The 22,405-nt window shown below is 37.7% G+C and overlaps 1 protein-coding gene across 1 annotated transcript in view; it reads right to left on the reverse strand.

The window, feature by feature from the left end:
- Nucleotides 1-22,405, reverse strand: part of LOC145998858 (gamma-glutamyl hydrolase-like) — a 34,408-nt gene that overhangs the window by 8,596 nt on the left and 3,407 nt on the right. The window contains exons 2-5 of the mRNA XM_083135535.1: nucleotides 20,959-21,082; nucleotides 17,402-17,452; nucleotides 11,037-11,263; nucleotides 3,162-3,268 (exon numbers count right to left, since the gene is read on the reverse strand). Of these exons, the coding sequence (XP_082991661.1) occupies nucleotides 3,162-3,268; nucleotides 11,037-11,263; nucleotides 17,402-17,452; nucleotides 20,959-21,082 (509 nt within the window). The remainder of the gene's footprint in view (nucleotides 1-3,161; nucleotides 3,269-11,036; nucleotides 11,264-17,401; nucleotides 17,453-20,958; nucleotides 21,083-22,405) is intronic.

Below are 22,405 nucleotides of genomic sequence, written 5' to 3' on the forward strand. Positions count from 1 at the left end.
ACAAATGTTACGGGATATACTGATCTACATAAAATTGTTAATTGTATAAAGATATCAAACTCAAATTTACCTAACCAAATTTAAGATTTCTTATCTTGCAAATCTTCTGTCTGTCAGATACAATGTTATGCAAAGGAAACAGATTGAGAGAATTCTGTTTTATTTTGCCCGTAGTTCCCTCTTCCTTCATCCTGCTTCAATGCATTTACAAATATCTATAAATAATTCACACATAACTCCTGGAATTCAAGGAATTCCCTGTGTGCAGCCATCCTGTATCACTTGATTCTAGAAATTTTCCTGGTTGGTCCATCCATTTGTCTGTCATATCAACAATAAAAAATTACTCCGGATACAGGGATATAATTTTTTGAACTGAAAAAAATACTAAATACTGGTATAGTGGGATATTTACCGGGTGTACACAAATGAGTAAGTTTTAAACTTGTATATTTTCTATGCTATACACATTACAAATATGAACCATATATGAAATGAAAGAGAAACTCACCAAGTTTCGATTGTACGCATGCACAAAATTTGTTTCCTAACTCTGCCGCTTGGCAGAGCCACTTGTAAAGATGGCGACTCCCGAGCGTAAGTCTTTTTGTGTGTTGGAACTCACGAGGTCTACTTCAGTTGTTACAGTTCAACAGGCATATCGGCGAAGATTTGGAAGTGACCCCATGTCTGACAACATTCGTAGGTGGTATAACCAGTTTAAGACGACAGGATGCCTGTGTAAAGGGAAAAGTTCCGGACGGCCGCGTGTATCAAATGAGAAGGTGGAAAGCATCAGAACGACTTTCACTCTCAGTCCTAGAAAATCTGTGCGGCGGGCGAATCAAGAACTAGCAATGCCAACAATGACACTGTGGAAAGTGTTAAGGAAAAACCTCCAAATGAGACCGTACCGTCTGAAACTGTTACAGGCCCTAAAGTCTGCAGATCATTTGGCTCGTAAAAACATCTGCATACAAATTCTTAATCAAGAAGCTGACGATTTTCTTACAATCCAGCAGAATTAACTTGAGAGAAACAGGGGACTTCCCGCTGTAATGGGCCAACTGACACTCTACAAACTCTACTCTAGAGTTTCCGTTGGCCCGTTACAGTGGGAAGTCTCCCGATCTAGCCAATTCGAGCGCAGTTGCCTAAATCACAGAGCGGCCATTTCTCTTAAGTTAATTCGGCTGGCCTGTAGTCTCGTGATCTTCAATGATGAATCACATTTCATCTACGTGGAAAAGAGAACACACATAATGTTTGTATTTGGGTAAAGCAGAGTCCACGGGAAACTCTGCAGCACATAAGGGATTCACTCAAACGTAATATCTTTTATGCAGTATCTAAACAACAAGTTTATAGGCCATTCTTTTTTATGGAAGAAACTGTTACTGGAATTTCATATCTAGACATGCTACAAAATTGGCTCTTTCCGCAACTGGAGGATAAACAACACATCATTTGGCAACAATGATGTAGTGCGGGAATGGTAAAATTAAGTTTTCCCCCATCGTTGGATGGGTCGTCATGGTGCAGACTACTTGCATCTTCTCCAGTGGCCTCCAAGGTCCTCTGATCTCATCCCCTGTGACTTTTTTCTGTGGGGCTATGTAAAAGATTGTGTTTATGTACCACCGTTACCTGCCATCTGAGTTGAGACGCAGGATTGTTGCAGTGGTAGAGTCGATTACACCAGACTTGCTAAGTTTAGTGTGACACGAAATGGACTACCAGCTGGATGTGTGCCCACATTGAACACTTGTAATGTAGGTTATGAAAACTTGATGAGTTACTCTTTCACTTCATATATGGTTCATATTTGTAATGTGTACAGCATAGAAAATATACAAAACTCCGATATTCATTTGCGTACACCCTGTATTATCTCGATCATCTGCCTGTCAAAGGGAATAAAAATTGACAAGTAGCATTAACCAATAGAAGTTGAAATATATTTTGTGGGTAAAATGCCAACAAGACAATAATTCTATTAAAACATTAGTTATATCAATTTGGCTATTGATGAAACTATCAATACTACTAAGATAAAACTTGTATAATGAATTCAGATTCAAGTACTAATTAATTGGGGCAAAAAAACTTAATTAGCAATTTGTTGAAAATCTACAACCAATAGACCTGGGATATTCAAATGTTGCCCAAAAAGCATACTGCTGGTACATAGTAAATGTTGCTACAACTCGTTCTCGTCCCCCCTCCCCCCCACAAATAAACAAGGGCTCGAACGTCGCCAAATGGTTAGCATTCTTGCCTTTGGCATGAGCAGTCCCTGGTTCGATCTCCTTTTGTAGGTTTCACAATTTCAGTGTTAATCAAGCACTGTGAGAATGATTGTGAAGCTACTTAAAAAGAATTATTTTCCTGTAGTTTACGGTTATTACAAGCATAAGAAAACAGTTTTTCTTTGTGACGTTTCAGGAGAACACACGCTCCTTTCATCAGACATTTATTTTCATTTTGACTAAAGATACAGTTATAACAATGGTTAGTAATTTTTTAAACAAAAAGAATCTGTTATATAATGGATGTTGTCAATGTTACATTGTTGTAATATAGCAACTTAACTGTGAAAAAACAGTCTGTTTTATTTTTATTTCAGATTTTTTAAAATTATGAATCCAAAATATCATCAGGTAATTCAAATTCATCATTGTTTTCACAAAGTCTCCATAACAAACCATTGTTATAACTGTATCTTTAGTCAAAATGAAAATAAATGTCTGATGAAAGGAGCGTGTGTTCTCCTGAAACGTCACAAAGAAAAACTGTTTTCTTATGCTTGTAATAACCGTAAACTACAGGAAAATAATTCTATAATGCAAGCAATGCGTACATACAAGAAAAACTATTAATACTTAAAAAGAAGTAGTCTAAAATGCCAGGAAACAGCAGCAATGGGACTTGATGTACTGACCATGTTCAAACCAATGTAAAATCTGCTTGGTAGGCTCTGGCGACTGTCACACCATAGAGTTACTTTATTTACACACTAGAAAGCATACAGTTCTTACTGTACACACCAAAACACCTTACCATTAAATATATTGTATCATAATTATTTTGTTCAATTGATTGAATCTAGGAATTTTTTTGAAAACATTAAAACGATCTGTTCTGTGAGAATTATAATTTACCTTTTCAGTGACACAAAGGTGATGAAAATTCACTGTCACATTTTGGGATGATAAAATGTTAACAATATTGTCTGGTGCTTCACTGAAAAGCCGACTGTATAAATAATCTGAAAAAAAAAAGTATATGTGTAAGAATTTATACATACGCATTTCTGTAAATGAGGAAGTAAAATTTATTTTAACAAACTGTAAAAATAATATAGAAAGATAGCAGTGGCGGCGACAAGGGAGGGCACTGCCCCTCCCCGCCTTCCCCTTTTGACACTTTTTTTCCTCACAAAGTGGCCTTCAAATATTAAGCCTTGTCTGCCAAGAGAAAGTAAACTGTCCTTGCACCCAATCACCATCACTGAAAGATGCATATATTCTGTAATGATACATTTACAAATATTTAAACAGATAATATACATGGTGTGTAAGTTTTACACTCAGAAATGTGCAAGGCAGTAAAATATCTGCAGGGATCATATCAACATCCTCTACAAGATATACAGTGGAACCTCCATTTAACGGGAAAATGTAAAATCGAGGAAAATGTTATAACTTTGTTCTATATTGGAAACATAAAGATTGAATGTACAGAGTATACACAAATTAATGGTGCGGTTATAAATGTCAATAAAAAATTATTTTTCAACTTACGTGGTTGCAGCAACTGTTAGAGGCGGAAACTGTCCTAGTTTTTGATATGGGAGTTAAAATTACAATCCTTCAATGTGGGATCCCTTGGTCACACGACACACATCAATAATCAAACTCGTTCCACATACGGTGTAACATGTTCTGCACTGCATGCATTATCCAATCACGAAGTTTCTGGATGGAAGTTGGCATTGGTTCTGCATAAACCCTGTCTTTAATAAATCCCCATAGAAAGAAATTGCACGGCATAAGATCCAGGGAACAAGGGGGCCAAGGGAGAATGTGATATTTTGTGGAAAATCCTTACATGATAGAGAAAAATGGAAGCCATATTTGGAATCAGCATATCAAAAAGATTGTAATTTTAACTCGCATATCAAAAACTGGGAAAATTTCTGCCTCTAACAGTGTTTGCTGCAACAACCTAAGTTGAAAAAAAAAAATTTTTTATTGACATTTATAACTGCACCATTCATTTGTGTGTACCCTGTATAATGAGGGAAAATGTAAAATCCAGGAACTTAAAATAAGGGGTTCCACTGAATTAACATTGTGTTCATTTTCACATGATTCTTAGGAAATTGCTACCTTTTAAAATTTTATAAACACTGGTAAGGTATTAGAAAATCTATGAAAATATACCACACCCAGTAAAATAGCAAAAATTTGATTCATATGCAACAAAAAATGTTTAGAAAACAAACATACTGCATTATTTTTTAAAAAAAATATTGCGTTGATTTTTCTTTACATGTTAACTATAGAATTCAGATTAACATAGCATGGAATTTATTTATTTATTTATTAATAAAACAAATGATGCCACAATATTAACATTTCAGATTCTAAAATGTGTTGATGAAAACAAATTTTTAAGTTTTTTTCCAGATAACAATAGACTATAATTAGACTTGTAAAGAAATAAGTTGCAGAACACTTGGTGCAAATTTCCTCATACAAGCAAATCTATCTCCAGCTATAACATGGCACTCTCCCTTCTAAACACATTGAGCTATTATACCCTGGTTACAGCACCTTGAATAATGTAGTGTGGAAAACGACCCAAGAAACTGGTTCCCCAGATGGATGAGAAACGTAGATGGCAGTGTGATCAATGTCGGTGCTAATTTTCTTATGAAAGTAATGCAGCTTTGTTAGTTTTTGGAATATATTATGTAGATTTGTTTGTCTAGAAAGTCGGTAAGTGAATTGATGGAAACAGTTATATTTGTGGAGTGATTTGCAGTCACGAAATGACATTAATTTGGAAAGAAAAGTAAAATAAAATTAATAAATAAATAGCATGCGTAACACAAGAAGAAACATCGCAAAGTGATTCCGGACGTCAGGTGCTGGATTGTGTACTAGAGTTTTATTTTTCTATGTTATTAGAATATAAATAGTATCCTGAGAGATATTTCATACCGAGGCGACAAACCACAAGTGTCGCTTGGAAGCGAGCAGTCAGTTATCAATGCAGCCTTTCGAACTGTAGGGACACAAGCTCTGACTGCACAGTTTCCTCAAGGAGATTTTACCCCAAAACAACACGCGACAAACGATACGAGGATTTCACACCAAAGCGACACGGGTCCTTCGGTCCAAGGCAACTTTCATACCAAAGCGACACATGTTGCTTGGAAACGAGCCAATCAAGAGCAACATTTCACATGACGGGAAGCACAGGCCAGCGTTCGGTTGGTGAAATCCTCAAGCGATAAGTGTCGCGTGCCACTTGTCGCTTTGGTGCGCAATCTCCCTAAAGCAAGACACTCATTGCATCGCGCATGCGCAAACAACAAACCACGATAACATGTTGCAAGCTCTTGAGGAAATGGCCCAGTTTGAGCGACGTACAAGCGACACGTGTGGCTTATCGTGTCGCCTAGATCTGTTGTTGTAATGTGCGGTTTGTCGTGTCGCCTATCTGTTGTTAGCACAATTAGCAGCGAACGCTTGCCAATAGACTGAAGGCACTTTGTCGCTTGTCACTTAGTTGGGAACTCCCCCCGTAGTGCGTCGCTTCGGTCTCAGCACCCTTCCTTTAAGGAGCTTTCCGACCAAAGTAACAAGTAGCACGGGAATACGCCATATGAACGTGTCGTTTGCTGTTTGGACCCTCATGTGCAATGAATGCTATTTTTCAGTCTGGAAGTGTGTGTCACTAGTGTGACAGTGTGTCCCATTGGTTTGAAAGTTTCCTTACACTCATGTCGATGGCACTAAGAAAGTTTTGTGGGATTCCCCTTGTCGTTTCATGGAATCATCATTATCATTATCGCCGCGATTAGTTTAAAGCGGAAGAAAAGAGACAGTAAATATCAAAAATACAAATGCTTCAGTGTGTATATCTTTAAAAGAAATGATGATGATGATGATAATAATAACGAACCTAATTCATACACAAAAATTTAGTTGCAAGAGCATTCCATGTGTATTTCTTCTCCCATATTATTAACGAAAGTATGACGATAACAGGACGTGGTCGACTGTCTAGAATGTTCATTAATATCTTCGCGACCACTGTACCAAATATAATAGCAATTATCACATTCATAGAAATGCTTCATGTAAAAGAATCCGACGTTGCAGCGAAAACTCCATTTACTTCCATTATAAGCAGACAAATACCAAGCACCGGGTCCAACACCAGCGCCTCTAGCAGATCATTTTCGAGTGGAACCAGCCAGAGAGCGCAGAACCGTGCCATTTTCCACACTAAGTTATTCAAGGTGCTGTACCCTGGTGTTGGAAAGGTTAGAAGTTGTGATAATAACAACAGACAATCAAAACAGGGTCAGGGGAAAACATTCCTATAACAATCCACAAACATGCTTTTCTGAAGTATGACATCTAAACAGCATCCAAAAAAAAAAACTCAACATAACTTGCATTTTTTTGTTCAGTCAACTTTGTTTACCTCTTACAATAACTGCTTGTCTTTCAAATCTTTTAAGCACAAATGAAGGGTCAGGTAAGTTAACACTTGTCAAACTCACGAAAACTTAATTTTTCATTGAAAAACATTACTGGACATGTAAATGAAAAGGTATAAAAAACACATGCTTCGATGAATGCAAGTGTCAAGTGTATGAAATGAAAGAAAGGATATTGTAAAGTCCAATACGGCATCAAATGACAAGAAATAGCACCACTACTTTGCGCATGACAGAAAATTGGCTTACACCTGTTTAATAAATGTATGTTACCAGATAACTGGAATGCAAAAGAAGCTGCATATTTAAGATATTTACTTTTATAAAGTAGAAAATGTAGATTATCCCTTAGTACGCCACGCGGTCTGACGAAAGTAAGCCCAGTGTCGCCGAGGCTTTGAGTGCGAAATTTGAATTTGTATACATAATGGAGAAAAATCGTAATAACTCTGGCACTTTGGGACCAATCTACTTCGGATAACTTTTGTTTTGCAGGTAGAACATCAGTGCATGCAACCATGTAAAATTTGGATGCCCCAACCGTGAGGGGGTTTATGGGCGTGGGCTGCATCCCCCGAATTTCAATGAAAAAAACATAAAAATGTGGAGTTTGCCCCCTCTTCTCCAATTACTTTGGGGAGAAACCCCGAACTTTTGCTTTTTTTCTTCAAAGAATCGACCTTTCGCAACATAATGAAACTTGTTTCATGTTCCTAGCTGACATACAAAGTGAAATAAGTCGCAATATGTGGAACAATACAATGACTAAAATAATATGTTTGGTTACAATATTTGGCAAACCGTTCAAAAAAGAGACATGATCGAGGGCTAGTTCGTTATATATAACACAGCAAAATAATTAGGGTTATATAAATAGGTACTCACCATCTATTGTACTGTGTGATACTCCTCGAAACAGGGATCAATGCACAGATAAACGAGACACTTCTTGCACTGAAATGACGACAGGCAGTAAACTTTTTTCTTGTTGCACACTTTGCATCTCATGCGCTTACTGGTCTTTCTAGGCCAATGCTTGCTAGCAGAAACTTCCAATCGTACCATCTCAGGGGGAGGTGGATGATCAACAAGCAAAGGTCTAGAAGGACCAGGCTGCTCCATAGATCCCCGCCGAACCAGCTCTTCGTACAAAGCTATCCGGAAGTGTCGATGTCTGCGAGTCCGGAAGACCTGGCTGAGGAGGATGTGTGCATTGAGGATGCTTTGGTTTAGAAGGTAGAAAAACAGTTTGTTGGTCCACTTTATCGTCCTTCTGTCAGTCAGGTATGTACATGCCATTCTGTCTGCCTTATCCATGTAACCCATATTCCTATTGTAGTCTAGTATGATCTGGGGCTTCAAAGGGTTGCCGTGGTCGTCAGTGAAGTTTCCTTGTGCAGGGGGTTTGTGAAAATTTGCCAACACAAGGACGTCACGTTTGTCCTTCCAACGTATAGCTGTCAGGTCCCCCTTTGTATACACGTCCAGGTCACCACGTTTGGTCTTCCCTGTTTTCAAGTCAGTGGGCATGGAACGCCGATTCTTATTGACAGTTCCGCAACATTAGGTGAACTTTATTGCGAGATCATCAAAAAGTTCGGGAGAGGTAAAGTAATTGTCCATAAAAAGTTTATGACAAATTCCTTGTACTCTCTTACTTAGTTCCATGACCAGGGTATGGGTGGCTGTCACAGTTGGAGTCTGTCTGGCACTGTCCTTTCCAAGGTAAACTAACATATCAACAGTATATCCCAAAGCATCACAAAGCAAGTACAGCTTTATGCCAAATCGCTTGTGCTTCTTTGGGATATATTGCTTCAAGAGCACCTTTCCCTTGTAAAGAACAATAGCCTCGTCAATGGCTACGTGTTCCGTCGGGTGATACAAGTCGAAGTAACGTTGTCTCAGATGTTCTAGAACCTGTCGCAGTTTCCAAAGTCGATCAGTGTTGTCTTGAGGAGGGGAAGATTTGTCGGCAAAGTGCAGGAAGGCTAGGATGTGTCAGAAACGGTTGCGTGACATAACATGCCGGACCCAAGGTGTTTGGAAGGAATTTGTCTGCCAGTAAGAGTCCATGCAGTCGTGCTTGTTATGTCCAAAATAGATCCAGAGGGCAAAGAAAAGGAATAATTCTCCAAGGGTGATGGGGGTTTCTACCCTGGACGGATTATTCTTATCGACAAACTGCTGGTAGTATTGCTTAGATTCTACCAGAAGAATGTCGAGAAGAGCATCCGTCCAGAATAGGCGGAAAGAATCAAAAGGTGAAGAATCAGGAGTCAAATCTGAGGTCTTGGGTCCGGGCCGGCCAGTAAAAGGTAAAGGAGTTGGACCCTGAACATGAGAGTTGCGCGGGCCCCAGGTTGACGAACTTGAAGACGTCGATGATGATGCTGTTGGGAGAGGAGCGTCATTTTCATCCGAAGAAGAATCAGATATCCCCCCAAATCAACATTGTCATCAAAGTCATCATCTTGATCAACATCTGATTCCATGCTCTCACATTCATTGTCCGTATCATATAACAGCTCATCGATCTCCCTAACACATAATCGTTTCCTTCTGGACATATTTCCACAAAGAGCCGAGTCAACAGGGAAGAAATAGATTTACAGTAGCTACACAAGATGCAAGTGTGAACGAAAAAATCAGAAGCACATATCACAAAAAAATTACACAACACAAGTTCAACACAGACCAGGGAGCACACAATGAGAAAGCACAAAACACGGCCTTTCACAGCCACTGCTCAGATCGATTATGGCAAGGCCTTTCCTAACAGAGGAGAGGAGGGAGCCCTTGCAATCCTTTGTTTTGTCTATACTTCTGGATAGACTCACGCTTCTGGCCTCTGGCCTCTGGCTATCGTCAAGCTTCATTGGATTTCTAACACAGAGGCGACAGAAAGCTGACACCGCCAAACCTCATCCAATCCCCCCTCTCCTTGACCCCCCCCCTCCTCCACTTCAGCTGGATCACCAGGTCCAAACACAAAGAAGAATGTGTGCCTTATCAGTGCTAAATCACAGCATTGGAAGCTTGGAGGAAAACAGCATCGTAAATACCAAGCATTTATTGTGTCTGTCAACTGAGGAGCCGAAACACGTGATACATTCCGAGAAAGGGGGGGGACACGAACTGTCAGTGTTTCAACCTCAATATACAAATATAAGTGTAGCAAACCCTCGATAATTGTATCTAAAGCTGTTTGTTGCACATCTGCAACGGCGGTGACAACGGACATGTATTTTTTTGTTGCATATCTGCAACTGTGGCGGACTAAGGGTTAAATGCAGACCAAGAAAGATACGGTTTGGAGTAAATAATGTGAAGGCAATAGTTTTTGTCACTACACTACTGAGGGGAGGCCTTCTTCTTTTTTTTATTACGACAATAATAGAGGAAAAGGTCTAAATATGACGCCCCCTTTTTATGTTGCCATTTTCGGAGGAAAAAAATTAATATATCAAGCACCTGCCTTTAAAATGCATATCTATGAAATGTATACTTAAATGTAATAGCATGCTAAAGTATAGGTCTCCATTTTTTAAATAAAAAACCATTTTCCAAAAAACAGTAAAATGATGTATTTCAAAATTGTGGTCTAAATATGGGCTACTAGTGGCAATATCACAAAAAGCAATTTAAATTTTAAACAGTCATTTATCACTAAAACATTATAAAATTCATATTTATGAATAATTTGTTGTTTTGAAAATTACGAGGAACGGAAAAAATCGAAATTAAAAAAAAACATCCAAATATTTGTTGAAAATGTGATCTCAACATTAGACCTCATGTCATAGCCCATATTTAGACCATCACGCTATTTTTCTTCAATTTATTTTCGCTCTCTGTGGTACATATTTCAGAAACAAATCAAGGCATTATAAAAGTCCACATTTGTTTTACATACCGCTAATATCATAACCTATATAAAGCAGATGAGAATTCAGAAAACAGTGAGTTAAAACATACCTGCAAAAAGTTTTCGGAGGTCGCAATTCTATAACAGCATCCAAGGCCGAAACTAACCACCACTTTCTCTTGCGAATTGGCACCGCAACCTTTGTCCTTGACAGACAACCAGTTCCCATAGCCTCTGCCAGGCTGCAGCACCCGGAAGCACTGATAACTCCAAAACCCATATCTAAACCTTCGCCCATACTTAGACCTTCTCCTCTACATTTAGAAATACTAGTAAACATGAAATATGTTACTCTAGATGCAGATGGTCAGTGTCTGGGACCCCTACCCAAATAAATTTCTAGATACAGCACTATGTAGAGGGACTCACCTTCTTTGAACTCCAATGGAAGAGCTACATCCCACGAGTTGCAACTAGCTCTATGTTCATTCTCTCCTGCTGCCAGATAAAGAAGCAGTTCAAAGCCTAGGCATGTTCCCCAGATAGGAAAATAGTCTCCATCTTGGTTAGCTTGCATTGCCAGGTCGTATAACTTTTTCCCTGCAGTTGCGTAGCCAGTGCCGTTGAAGTATGTTGCTCCACCAGGAAACAAGATTCTGTAAGTGCAGATGAAATGATATATTATTAACTTCAATTTGTCTATGAAAATGATTTTCCATCTCTGCTGCAACTTTTCTATGTTCTTGACATTTTGATCACATAAACATGCATCTTTTATAAGAGATGCATTGATTATACATTTAAACAATGTATGCAGGTTTAAACAATTATTATTGTTAAAGTACAGTTTTTTTGTTATCGTCAATTTTAAATGTATTTTCTCTATCTTCTTCTTCTTCGTAGTCCCATCTTTTACTTACCCAGCTATTACAACAACAATATCACTGTTCTTTAACTAATTTTGTTTGCTGGCTAATTACAAAAAAAACCTTCATTAAAGCTGGTGGTTAACCCCATATATATTATTTAATATGTAATAAATTGTCTGTTTGGCGAAGAAAATTTTCACCGAAAAATTAAAAGTAAACTTATCAGAGTAAAATATGTAATTAATGTATATCTTAAGAGAGAGAGATGCACATTTGTAGCATCAAAACATTGAGAATATAACAGGTGTTTCATAATAACTGAGGGGTTACGAAAATGTATTGCAAGTAAGCTATTGAACTTTCGTTAATGGACCAGTTCAGAATGAACGAGGAATTCAAACATTTTCTTTAACACCTACAAATGTTCAATGTGTGCACCACGGGTGATAAGGGACGCATCAACACGATAGGAACGCACAGTTTGTGGAAGCATGTTTCGTTAACCTGAGTCCATATCCCTGCTGCTAGACGACACTCAAATCACCCACATCACGCACAGTGTTTTGTGCAATGTTTTGGTCCCCAAAATCACCCCTTACACCATGTGACTTTCTTTGTGGGGTTTCATCAAGGACAGGGTATTCGTCTCACCAATGCCATGTGATATCACAGCCGTAAGCGAGTGCATCATCGCAGCGATAGACACTATAGACAGGCCCATGTTGATGCAAGTGTTGCAAGAAGTAGACTATCGTGTTGATGCGTGCCATGTCACCTGTGGTGCATACATTGAACATTTGTAGGTGTTAAAAAAACTGAGTTCTTCGTTCATTCTTGACTGGTTTCATTAACATAAGTTCAATACTTTACTTGCAATAAATATTTGTAACCTCTCAAGTATTTATGAAACACTCTGTAGAAAAGTTTTGCCACAGAACTGTGTTTAGGTACGGATCAAAGTTCATGAAACGAACACTGTGGTAACATGACTAATTGGACAAAATTTTAGCAGATGATATTGTAACAAAATTACAAAGTTATTATGCTAGCTCATTAAATAAGTACAGAATAGGTCATGTTAAGAACCTTTTAACACAAAGGCATTTAAAATATGCTATAGTATTTTAGCCACAATATCATGGACACTTAGAGATACTTAGCATCTAATAGTGTTTCTGTACAAAGCAGGGACCTGTAACGTAACCCAACTTGTAACGCTGTCAAGTTACGAACGGAACTATCGATATGCGTTACAATGGCATTGGCATTCCACACAGTACCGGACAGATTGGACCTACCTACAACCTGGGTAAATTAGGCGTACCGTTACTCAACGACCCATTCGCTTCAGGTACTGAGTGGAACGGGTCTCAGATGGAACGGGTACGATCGTACCCGTACATACTGTACCTGAACGGTGGCTACCGGGTACGAAATGGAACCACAAGTTGGTAACCGGTACTGCAGCACTATGACCAGCGCTTGTTATTAAAATACCGGTACGTGGATAGAAATGGATGAAGCGGGTAACATTTGTAACAGGAACTTACAGTACGTATCATAACAGTTTACTGTCAATCAAAATTCCACAGCAGCAAATGGAATACCGATAAATATACACTTCTTTGTTTAAAAATTATTATAATAACTTTAGAAAAAAGTAATTCGTGATCCTTCTGGATATTATTTATCCGAAAAATATGTATAAATACTATCTAGTTTATCTTTCATTAATTTGTTAATAATGGTATCAGCTATGCAAAAATTTCGAAGACCGTCACTCTGGCAAACTATTAACAATAGAAACAATTAGTTTTAACAAGCTCATGTATAATATAATAATTACAACGACCTGCGCAGAAGGTCGATATTCGTCATTCAGGAAACCTGTTACTAGGAGGCATGTGCAGTAGGCTCCATTACTTTTAAAATAGGTAGAGAAGTGAAATTGAGTTTGACGGTAGATTATGCTAATTAGAGCACGGAAAATCAACATGATTTTGGAAAACCGGAAGTTGATGGATGCCATATTGAAAAATGTTACTTCTTAAGATCCCCGGCCGGTTCAAATCCGGGAACTTTTCTAACGGTGGAAGCGGCCCCGGCGCCCACCCAGCGTCGAATAACATGGGTACCTGGGGGAAACCCTGGGGGGTAAAGGCGGTCAGGGGCGTGATGCTGATCACATCACCCCCACTCACGACCGGATCAAGAAAGTGTGGGGCGTTACCCCCACACCCCCTATACGCCTTCATGGCGCGGTGCTATGCACAGGGGAACACTTTACCTTTTTTTTACTTCTTAAGATAGAGAAGTGAAACTCGGTTCAATGGTAGCTTATGCTAATTAAAGCATGGCAAATAAACATGATTGTGGAAAACCGGAAGTTGATGGATGCCATATTGAAAAATTTTACCTTTTAAGATATAGAAGTGAAATTCGGTTTGATCGTAGCTTATGGGAATTAGAGCATGGCAAATCAACGTAATTCCCGAAAACCGGAAGTTGGTGGACGCCATATTGAAAAATGTTAATTTCTAAGACAGAGAAGTGAAATTCGGCTTGAAGGTAGCTTATGGGAATTAGAGCATGGCAAATCAACGTGATTCCAGAAAACCGGAAGTTGGTGGACGCCATATTGAAAAATGTTATTTTCTAAGACAGAGGAGTGAAATTCGGCTTGATGGTAGCTTATGGGAATTAGAGCATTACAAATCAACATGGTTATGGAAAATCGGAAATTGATGGACGTCATATTAAAAAATGTAATTCCTTAATGTAAGGGAGTGAAATTCGGTTTGATGATAGCTTATGGGATTTAAATGTGGCAAATAATATGATTCTTGAAAACCGGGAGTTGATGGTCGCCATATTGAAATACGTTAATTCTTAAGATAGAGCAGTTAAATTCAGCTTGATGGTATCTTATGGGAATTAGAGCATGGCAAATAAACATGATTCTGGAGAACAGGAAGTTGATGGTCGCCATATTGAAAGACGTCAATTCTTAAGATACAGCAGTGAAATTCAGTTTGATGGTAGCTTATGGGAATTAGAGCATGGCAAATCAACATGATTCTGGAAAACCTGAGGTTGATGGATGTTATATTTAAAAATGTTATTTCTTCAGATAGAGGACTGAAATTCGGTTTTATGATATTATGGATTTTACTGCATTGGAAATCAACATGATTAGGGAAAACCGGACGTTAATGGAAAAAATTTACTTTAATATTCCTCTTTCCTTTGGTGGTTGCTTATGTTAATTAGAACATGGTCAATTTATATGATATTATAAAACTGAAAGTCGATGGACGTCATGATGAAAAATGCATTTTATTAAGATGATGAAGTGAAATTCGGTTAGATTATTGCGCTTGCTAATTCGAACATGGACAATGCATATGCTGTCTGTAAAACTGGAAGCCATGTTGAAAAAGAAATCCTTTTGAGTGTCTATTTAGTTTTTATTTATTAAAAATTAAACATGAATTCCATCAAACTCAGGTTTTCCAGAATCATGTTCATTTGTCATGCTCTAATTCCCATAAGCTACCATCAAACCAAATTTCACTCCTCTGTCTTAAGAAGTAACGTTTTTCAATATGGCGTCCCCAAAATTCCGGTTTTCCACAATCATGTTGATTTGCATACTGTAATTTCCATAATCTACCATCAAACCGAATTTCACTCCTCTGTCTTAAGAAATAACATTTTTGAATATGGCGTCCACCAACTTCCGGTTTTCCACAATCATGTTGATTTGCCATGCCCTAATTACCAAAAATTACCATTAAACCGAATTTGACTCGTATATCTTAAGAAATAGCATTTTTCAATATGGCGTCCATCAACTTCCGGTTTTCCACAATCATGTTGATTTAACATGCACTAATTAGCAAGATATACCACCAAAACGAATTTCACTTCTCTATCATAAGAAGTAACATTTTTCAATATGGCGTCCACCAACTTCCGGTTTTCCACAATCATGTTGATTTGCCATACACGAATTAGCATATGCTACCGTCAAACCGAATTTCACGTCTCTTTCTTAAGAAGTAACATTTTTCAATATGGCGTCCATCAACTTCCGGTTTTCCACAATCATGTTGATTTAACATGCACTAATTAGCAAGATATACCACCAAAACGAATTTCACTTCTCTATCATAAGAAGTAACATTTTTCAATATGGCGTCCACCAACTTCCGGTTTTCCACAATCATGTTGATTTGCCATACACGAATTAGCATATGCTACCGTCAAACCGAATTTCACTTCTCTATCTTAAGAAGTAACGTTTTTCAATATGGCGTCCACCAACTTCCGGTTTTCCACAATCATGTCAATTTGCCATCCACGAATTAGCATGAGCTACCATCAAACCGAATTTCACGTCTCTTTCTTAAGAAGTAACATTTTTCAATATGGCGTCCATCAACTTCCGGTTTTCCACAATCATGTTGATTTAACATGCACTAATTAGCAAGATATACCACCAAAACGAATTTCACTTCTCTATCATAAGAAGTAACATTTTTCAATATGGCGTCCACCAACTTCCGGTTTTCCACAATCATGTTGATTTGCCATACATGAATTAGCATATGCTACCGTCAAACCGAATTTCACGTCTCTTTCTTAAGAAGTAACATTTTTCAATATGGCGTCCAACAACTTCCGGTTTTCCACAATCATGTTGATTTAACATGCACTAATTAGCAAGATCTACCACCAAACCGAATTTCACTTCTCAATCTTAAGAAGTAACGTTTTTCAATATGGCGTCTACCAACTTCCGGTTTTCCACAATCATGTTGATTTAACATGCACTAATTAGCAAGATCTACCACCAAAACGAATTTCACTTCTCTATCATAAGAAGTAACATTTTTCAATATGGCGTCCTTCAACTTCCGGTTTTCCACAATCATGTTGATTTAACATGCACTAATTAGCAAGATCTACCACCAAACCGAATTTCACTTCTCTATCTTAAGAAGTGACATTTTTCAATATGGCGTCTAATTTCCAGTTTTACCAAAATCATATTGATTGGCAATGCCAGGTCAACCCGAATTTAAGATCTGTAACTTAGATGGTAACATTTCTCAATATGGCGTACATTAACTTTCCCTTTTTTCCACATGTATTAGTTGGTAATATTCTAATTACATAAACTATCATCATGTCGAACTTTCAATATCTTGCTTGAAAATATTTGTTTTTAATATGTTCACCTTGCACCCTAATATTACGTGTATTGGTTATATAAAAGTAACATTATTAATAACAAATCTCACGATTCCATATTTATTTTTATATATACAATTTATATTTTATTGCCTACAACCTCCATTAATATTAGTTCTTATCGATTTTTCAAGAATTCAACAATGAAAGTTTTAAAATGAAGAGTTACGTGACATATATTTTCTGATCCATTCAATACCCATTTGATTTGTTGAAAATAGGTTTTGTTACAATTGTACCCGATCCTAAAGTTTCAGGTATACCCATCATGAATTTGATTCTAAGGAGAGGTACGTACCGTAACGGAACCGGCATTCAGATAAGGAACAAGTTCCATGCTTTCTGGTACGGGTATTTTAACGTTCCACTCTGTGTACCCAAAGCTGTCGTCCCCGAAGCACTCTCGGGTACGAACGGAACGGTACAGCAGAAGCGTTACTGTTCGCCTTACCAAGAGGTTCTGGTATTTTCCTTGGAACGGTCCACAGCACTCGGGCCGGTACGCGGTATGGAAATAACGCGGAACGGTGACAAATACCAATGAATTGCGTTACGTTACAGGTCCCTGGTACAAAGTCTTCTTAAATTCACACTAACAAAACACACTCTACTGAAACTGATTGGATGATCGTTAATTAAAGCAGATTAGATGTTTACAGAAGGACTTACCCATTAAGAGAACTGAATAGTTCTTCGTAGTATGAATCATTCTGATTGATGCTATAAAAGAAAGTACAAATTTAAGTTATATTTTTATTTACAATTTCAGGAACAAATGCTATAGCACACTAATTAAAATAATCAGAGAAGCTTGTGACAATGGTTACAACATAAAAGCCAATTGTGTGTTATGTGTATCTTATCAAAATGTGAACAAAGCAAGTTCTGCATTCCCACTCATTTGGCAAAAGGAATTTCCAGACCATTCCAATTATCCACAGTTTTAAAGTAGATTTCCAGACTAATAACCAAGTTTTGTGTGATAAATTGCAGTTGCTATAAGAGAATAACATTTATCCAGCATTTTACAAAACAAATAAAGAAAAATAAAACATAAAAAAATGTAGTTGGTTCAAGGAAAAATTGAAATAAATTTTCTTTCTCAAAATCCTAACAAGTATAAAAACTCTATTTTCCTCGACTTTGGGTGTATTTTTAAAATTTCTTCACTTTCCCATCATCTTTTCATGTCATGGAGAACTGTTTACAATCATCACCTTCACCAATGTACCACTTATAAATGGGAGATCACTGACATCATCCAGACACAATGGATTGAAGCAGATAGTGGTTAGGACACGAATAGTGGAGACAAGTCAGGATTCAGCCTTCAGTTTGGCAATTGATAAGTTATCATCTGGAGTGAATGATGAACTTGAAATAATTCCAATTTTGCTCAGGTCTGGACAGGTTGTAAATAGAGAAACCTGTATGTTATCCAAAAACAGTAATCTGGGAGCCTGAAAGTACAGACACACAATCTTGAGACTTGCTCTCATGCTGAATCTGCAGATATCAATGAGTGCAGCTAATGAACATGTTTCACCACGATAAGATTGTGAATTTGCTCTTTTACTCCAAAAGATTTCCTTGATAATCACATGATTGTCAAGTGTTAAATATTACAAGATAATGAATAGAGCCCGGATTTATAAGTGAAATGCATATTCTTTTCCAGACTTCTAATGGTAAGAAGAAAGGTTATACTTCATATTACACACCTTGATGAGCTATTTAACTAATGTTGAAAGTGCTTATAAATGCTTATTTCTGCAGGAAACGGTTATGCTTGCTTATTTTATGATTTTGTTTTAAAATAGCATATTTTACCCAAATCTGTCATATTTCAATCACACGATGGCATCAGGATGACGAAATCAATGCTTCTAAATAGACGCACGGAACAAACGGCATCCAAGAAAAGATACAGTACATCCATAATCATTTTTCCAAATTACCTGATATTATAACACAGTTGAAAGCTCGAAATAATGCATTGCAACATTCACTTTCTCTGATTGATGAAATTTCAATAATGTTGTCTTCAGAAACTCAGTGTTGCTAAAATTGTGTCCAACAAGATCAGTCAGGTATTACTGAAAAATCACGGTTACAAAACAGTGTCAAATATATAAAAAGATTTCTGAAGAAGAAACAGACATTGAAGAGGAATTCACCAAAGAAGAACTGTGGTGTTTTTCACATGCGCCTGTGATGTAATGCGATGTGGAAAGAACATTTTCACTGTACAAATCATTCTTCAGTGACAGACGCAGGAGGTTCACACAATAAAATCTCAGGATGACCTTCTTTACATACTGTAACAGCTTTGAATAAGGTAATAGATCTAATAAACAAATATTTTTTTCATATTTTCCTGCATTTGTTTATGCTTATTTTTTCATTTTTTGTGCTTATTAACTTGCTTATTTTATTGTTTGATTGTGCTTATAAATCTGGGCTCTAATAATTAGTTGGCAGTATGCCCATTTGGGGAAGCCCAAGATGGGTACCTTGGGACAACCTTGGCACGTTAAGGTAAACAGTGTGTGATGCTTATCACATCACCTCCACAGTTTGCAATGAGAAAGAAAATGAATGTGAGTGGAGCTTCTATATACGAGGGGAAGTTAGTAAATAGGTCACAAACTGATGTGGGATAGCTGAAAATAGTAGTGAGTAGTTTATAAAGGTGCCATTAGGAGGCAGCGCAATCCAGCTTTATGATATTCAAATGGCGGTCACTAGATAGCAGACTCACGCATTGGCAGTTCAGTTTTAAAATGGCGACCATACTCGTGGACTGTACCTGGAGATGATATGGGTGGAGGAGATGATTCGAGCTGACAGGCGAGTAACGATAGATAGCATGACCAGCAGAGGTTAAGGTCCCCAGTTGTCTAGAGTATCTCTAAAAATTGGACTAAAGATTGGATATGGATATCGACGTCCTCCATGTGTGACACTGGCCATTTGGCTGTGTGCCAGAGGCATCTGGAGGAGAAGCAGCGTGATGATGGAAGATAGCAACCCGTAACACACAAATCATTACATTTTCATATTTTTTTTCCTGCTGGTTTTGGTCCACTACTTCCTTCCTTTTGATGAAGGGTACCAGATGTCTTTCCTTATTCATTGAGACACACAACTTACTCGATACAGCTAAGCTAGAGCACCAAAGGCATAGTCTGCGTGAAACCTTACCCTCTTAATTGTCATTCTTGTTGGCATATCCAGTTTGCGCCAACAGAAAATGTCTGTAGTGGTGATCTACCCTGATTAGAAGGAAAAAAATAAGACCCCTTTTGTTTCGAAATATTATCCTTTGTTCTTATCACTGTGCCCTAATGAACAACCTCCTTTTCAGATAGCATTAGCCACAATTATAGGTTTCGTAGTTGTGTGCTTGTGTACGTGTGTTTCTGTACACACACACTTCTTACTTTGCCTCTAATTTTGCGTCATCATACTCAATTTACCAAGTACAGTACGGTGTTGCGATGACATAAATGACCCCTTAAGGACGAAGCATGTGGCAACAAGGCAATGTCAGTTCTCATTGAGGCTCGTATCAGCGAACAGCCTCAACGGTGGATGCTACATTAAAATTCAAGCACATTACATTGAAAAACTCTTATTTCCAACAACTTTCCCCTCTTTCCATTTTTCGCCACCTGCACTAATAACACAGTTGTCCTATGGTGTCAGACTTTTGAAACACCCTGCATATATACAGATTGTCAAAAACTGAACTATTATTATTTCATGGGCTTAGTCTGACACTATTGGCACCTCCAAGTCATAAGTTTTGATCCCAAACATGATCAAATAGCTGAAAGGGTTATTTTTAGACTTTTCGTGGCCATATTGGCCCCCATATCTAATATTATTTGATAAAATGGGTCTTTTTAATTTCTTATTATCATAATGAAGTTATAAAGTGCAAATTAGGTGAAACTAAGATGTCATGAATGATAAATAACTGCAATGAACTAACAGGTTTCAAGAATATAATCTTCGTCATGACCGCCATCTTGAAGATGGCATTACAGACAAACGAGAGCTTAAAAACTTGGGGTCTGGGGCGTTTTAGGTTCGGAAGTTAATGTAGTATATGCCCCCCCCCCCCAAAAAAAAGGGCACGTTCTCCACCGGAATTGAAATATTCTTCCACTTTTTCTTGCTTTCCAACCGCACCATAATACCAAACAAACAAAATAACTTACAAAATTGGAACTACTCTGGCGCCTGCACCCTCCAGATATTTCACATATGATGCTGCTATGTAACTTGTGTAATTCCCAGGATAATGATTTTGAAGGGTGTGTGACAGCTCCTGCGACAAGATACCTGAAATGATAAGAAAACAATCACTTAGCCTATGGCATAAGACAAGAATATTGTAAAACAGCCACAGCTTATCTCCAAAGTGAGATTTCAAATTTGATGTGTACGATGGATACCCGATAATAAAGATTTAAATATAGCATGTGTCAATAAGTGAAAAAATGCTAACTCCGGTGGCTCTACTTTAAGATGATTAATTTTTTCCATCTGTTTTTGTTATTATTATTCCATTTAATTTGAAAATAGGGGCAATTATTTGTATTCTATTGGAGGCACATAGTGGTTTTAATCCTACTTTAAACTGTAACCTTTCTGTGCACAAATTGGACTTGAAAAAAAAAAGCATGAAGTCTTCTTTTGGAAAGGAAGATAATGTTTCTAAACAATATAAACTGTATGTGTTGAGCTATAAGAAATGAGAGTATTTGAACAATAGCATCTTGCTTCTGTCAAATTGGGGTTCAACTTACTGGGATATATATATCCAGTCATTGGGAGATGCGGCGATGACAAAGGAAAATAATTAAAATATTGCATTTTAAATCTTGTAGACAAGAAGTAAAAAAAAATAAGGGAACGACTTAAGATGACCGGACCCCTCTCCGATTTTCTTCATATTTGGCATACTCACTAATTGAGGCCTCCTAATAACGAATCTGAAATTGCAAAATAAGCGAAAATAAAGCGTTAGTTTTCGGAATGGAAACAGTCCATTTTTGCGATTTTTTTTGTTTCACAGGAAATATATACAGGGTGATTCTAAAGGTAGGGTACAAACGAAAACCACAGATACCTCCCATGAAATAGAGACGAAAGTGCCCCTTCCACTTTGCCGAGAGATGCCTCCGTGAGGAGCTAGATAACGCCGAAAACGTGTGAAAATGAACTTCACGCCGCTGTACAGCCAGTACCAGTGAAGATAGAAAGGCAGAACAAAAGAAGTCAAAAAGAACACCAAAGTCGCCCATCCAAAAAACACCAGGCGGCAGCTGCGCAACGCATGCGCATGGGGTTCCACAAAGGAAATAGGAGTGTCCCTTATGAAATTTATTTTATTAAAAACATAAACTAAACATAACGTTTCAACCTTCTAGCAAGGTCTTCTTCAGACTCTGTATCAAGTACAAAAGTCTTGATTTGCCGGTAAATCATCTATTTTTCGATATAAATATGTGACCGATGCACGAAAGCTCTTGCATCCATATACTTCCAGGTGAATGTAGTCTGTGTGTGATGACGTAATCCCAGTCAATCCCGGTCAGTGTTTCCAAACACATGTTTTTGTAACTGAAGAAGGTACATTTCCACAAATGGTTTGTGGGGCTA

Source organism: Lepisma saccharinum, chromosome 14 (assembly GCF_977018435.1).
Source record: "Lepisma saccharinum chromosome 14, izLepSacc3.1, whole genome shotgun sequence".
NCBI lineage: Eukaryota > Metazoa > Arthropoda > Insecta > Zygentoma > Lepismatidae > Lepisma > Lepisma saccharinum.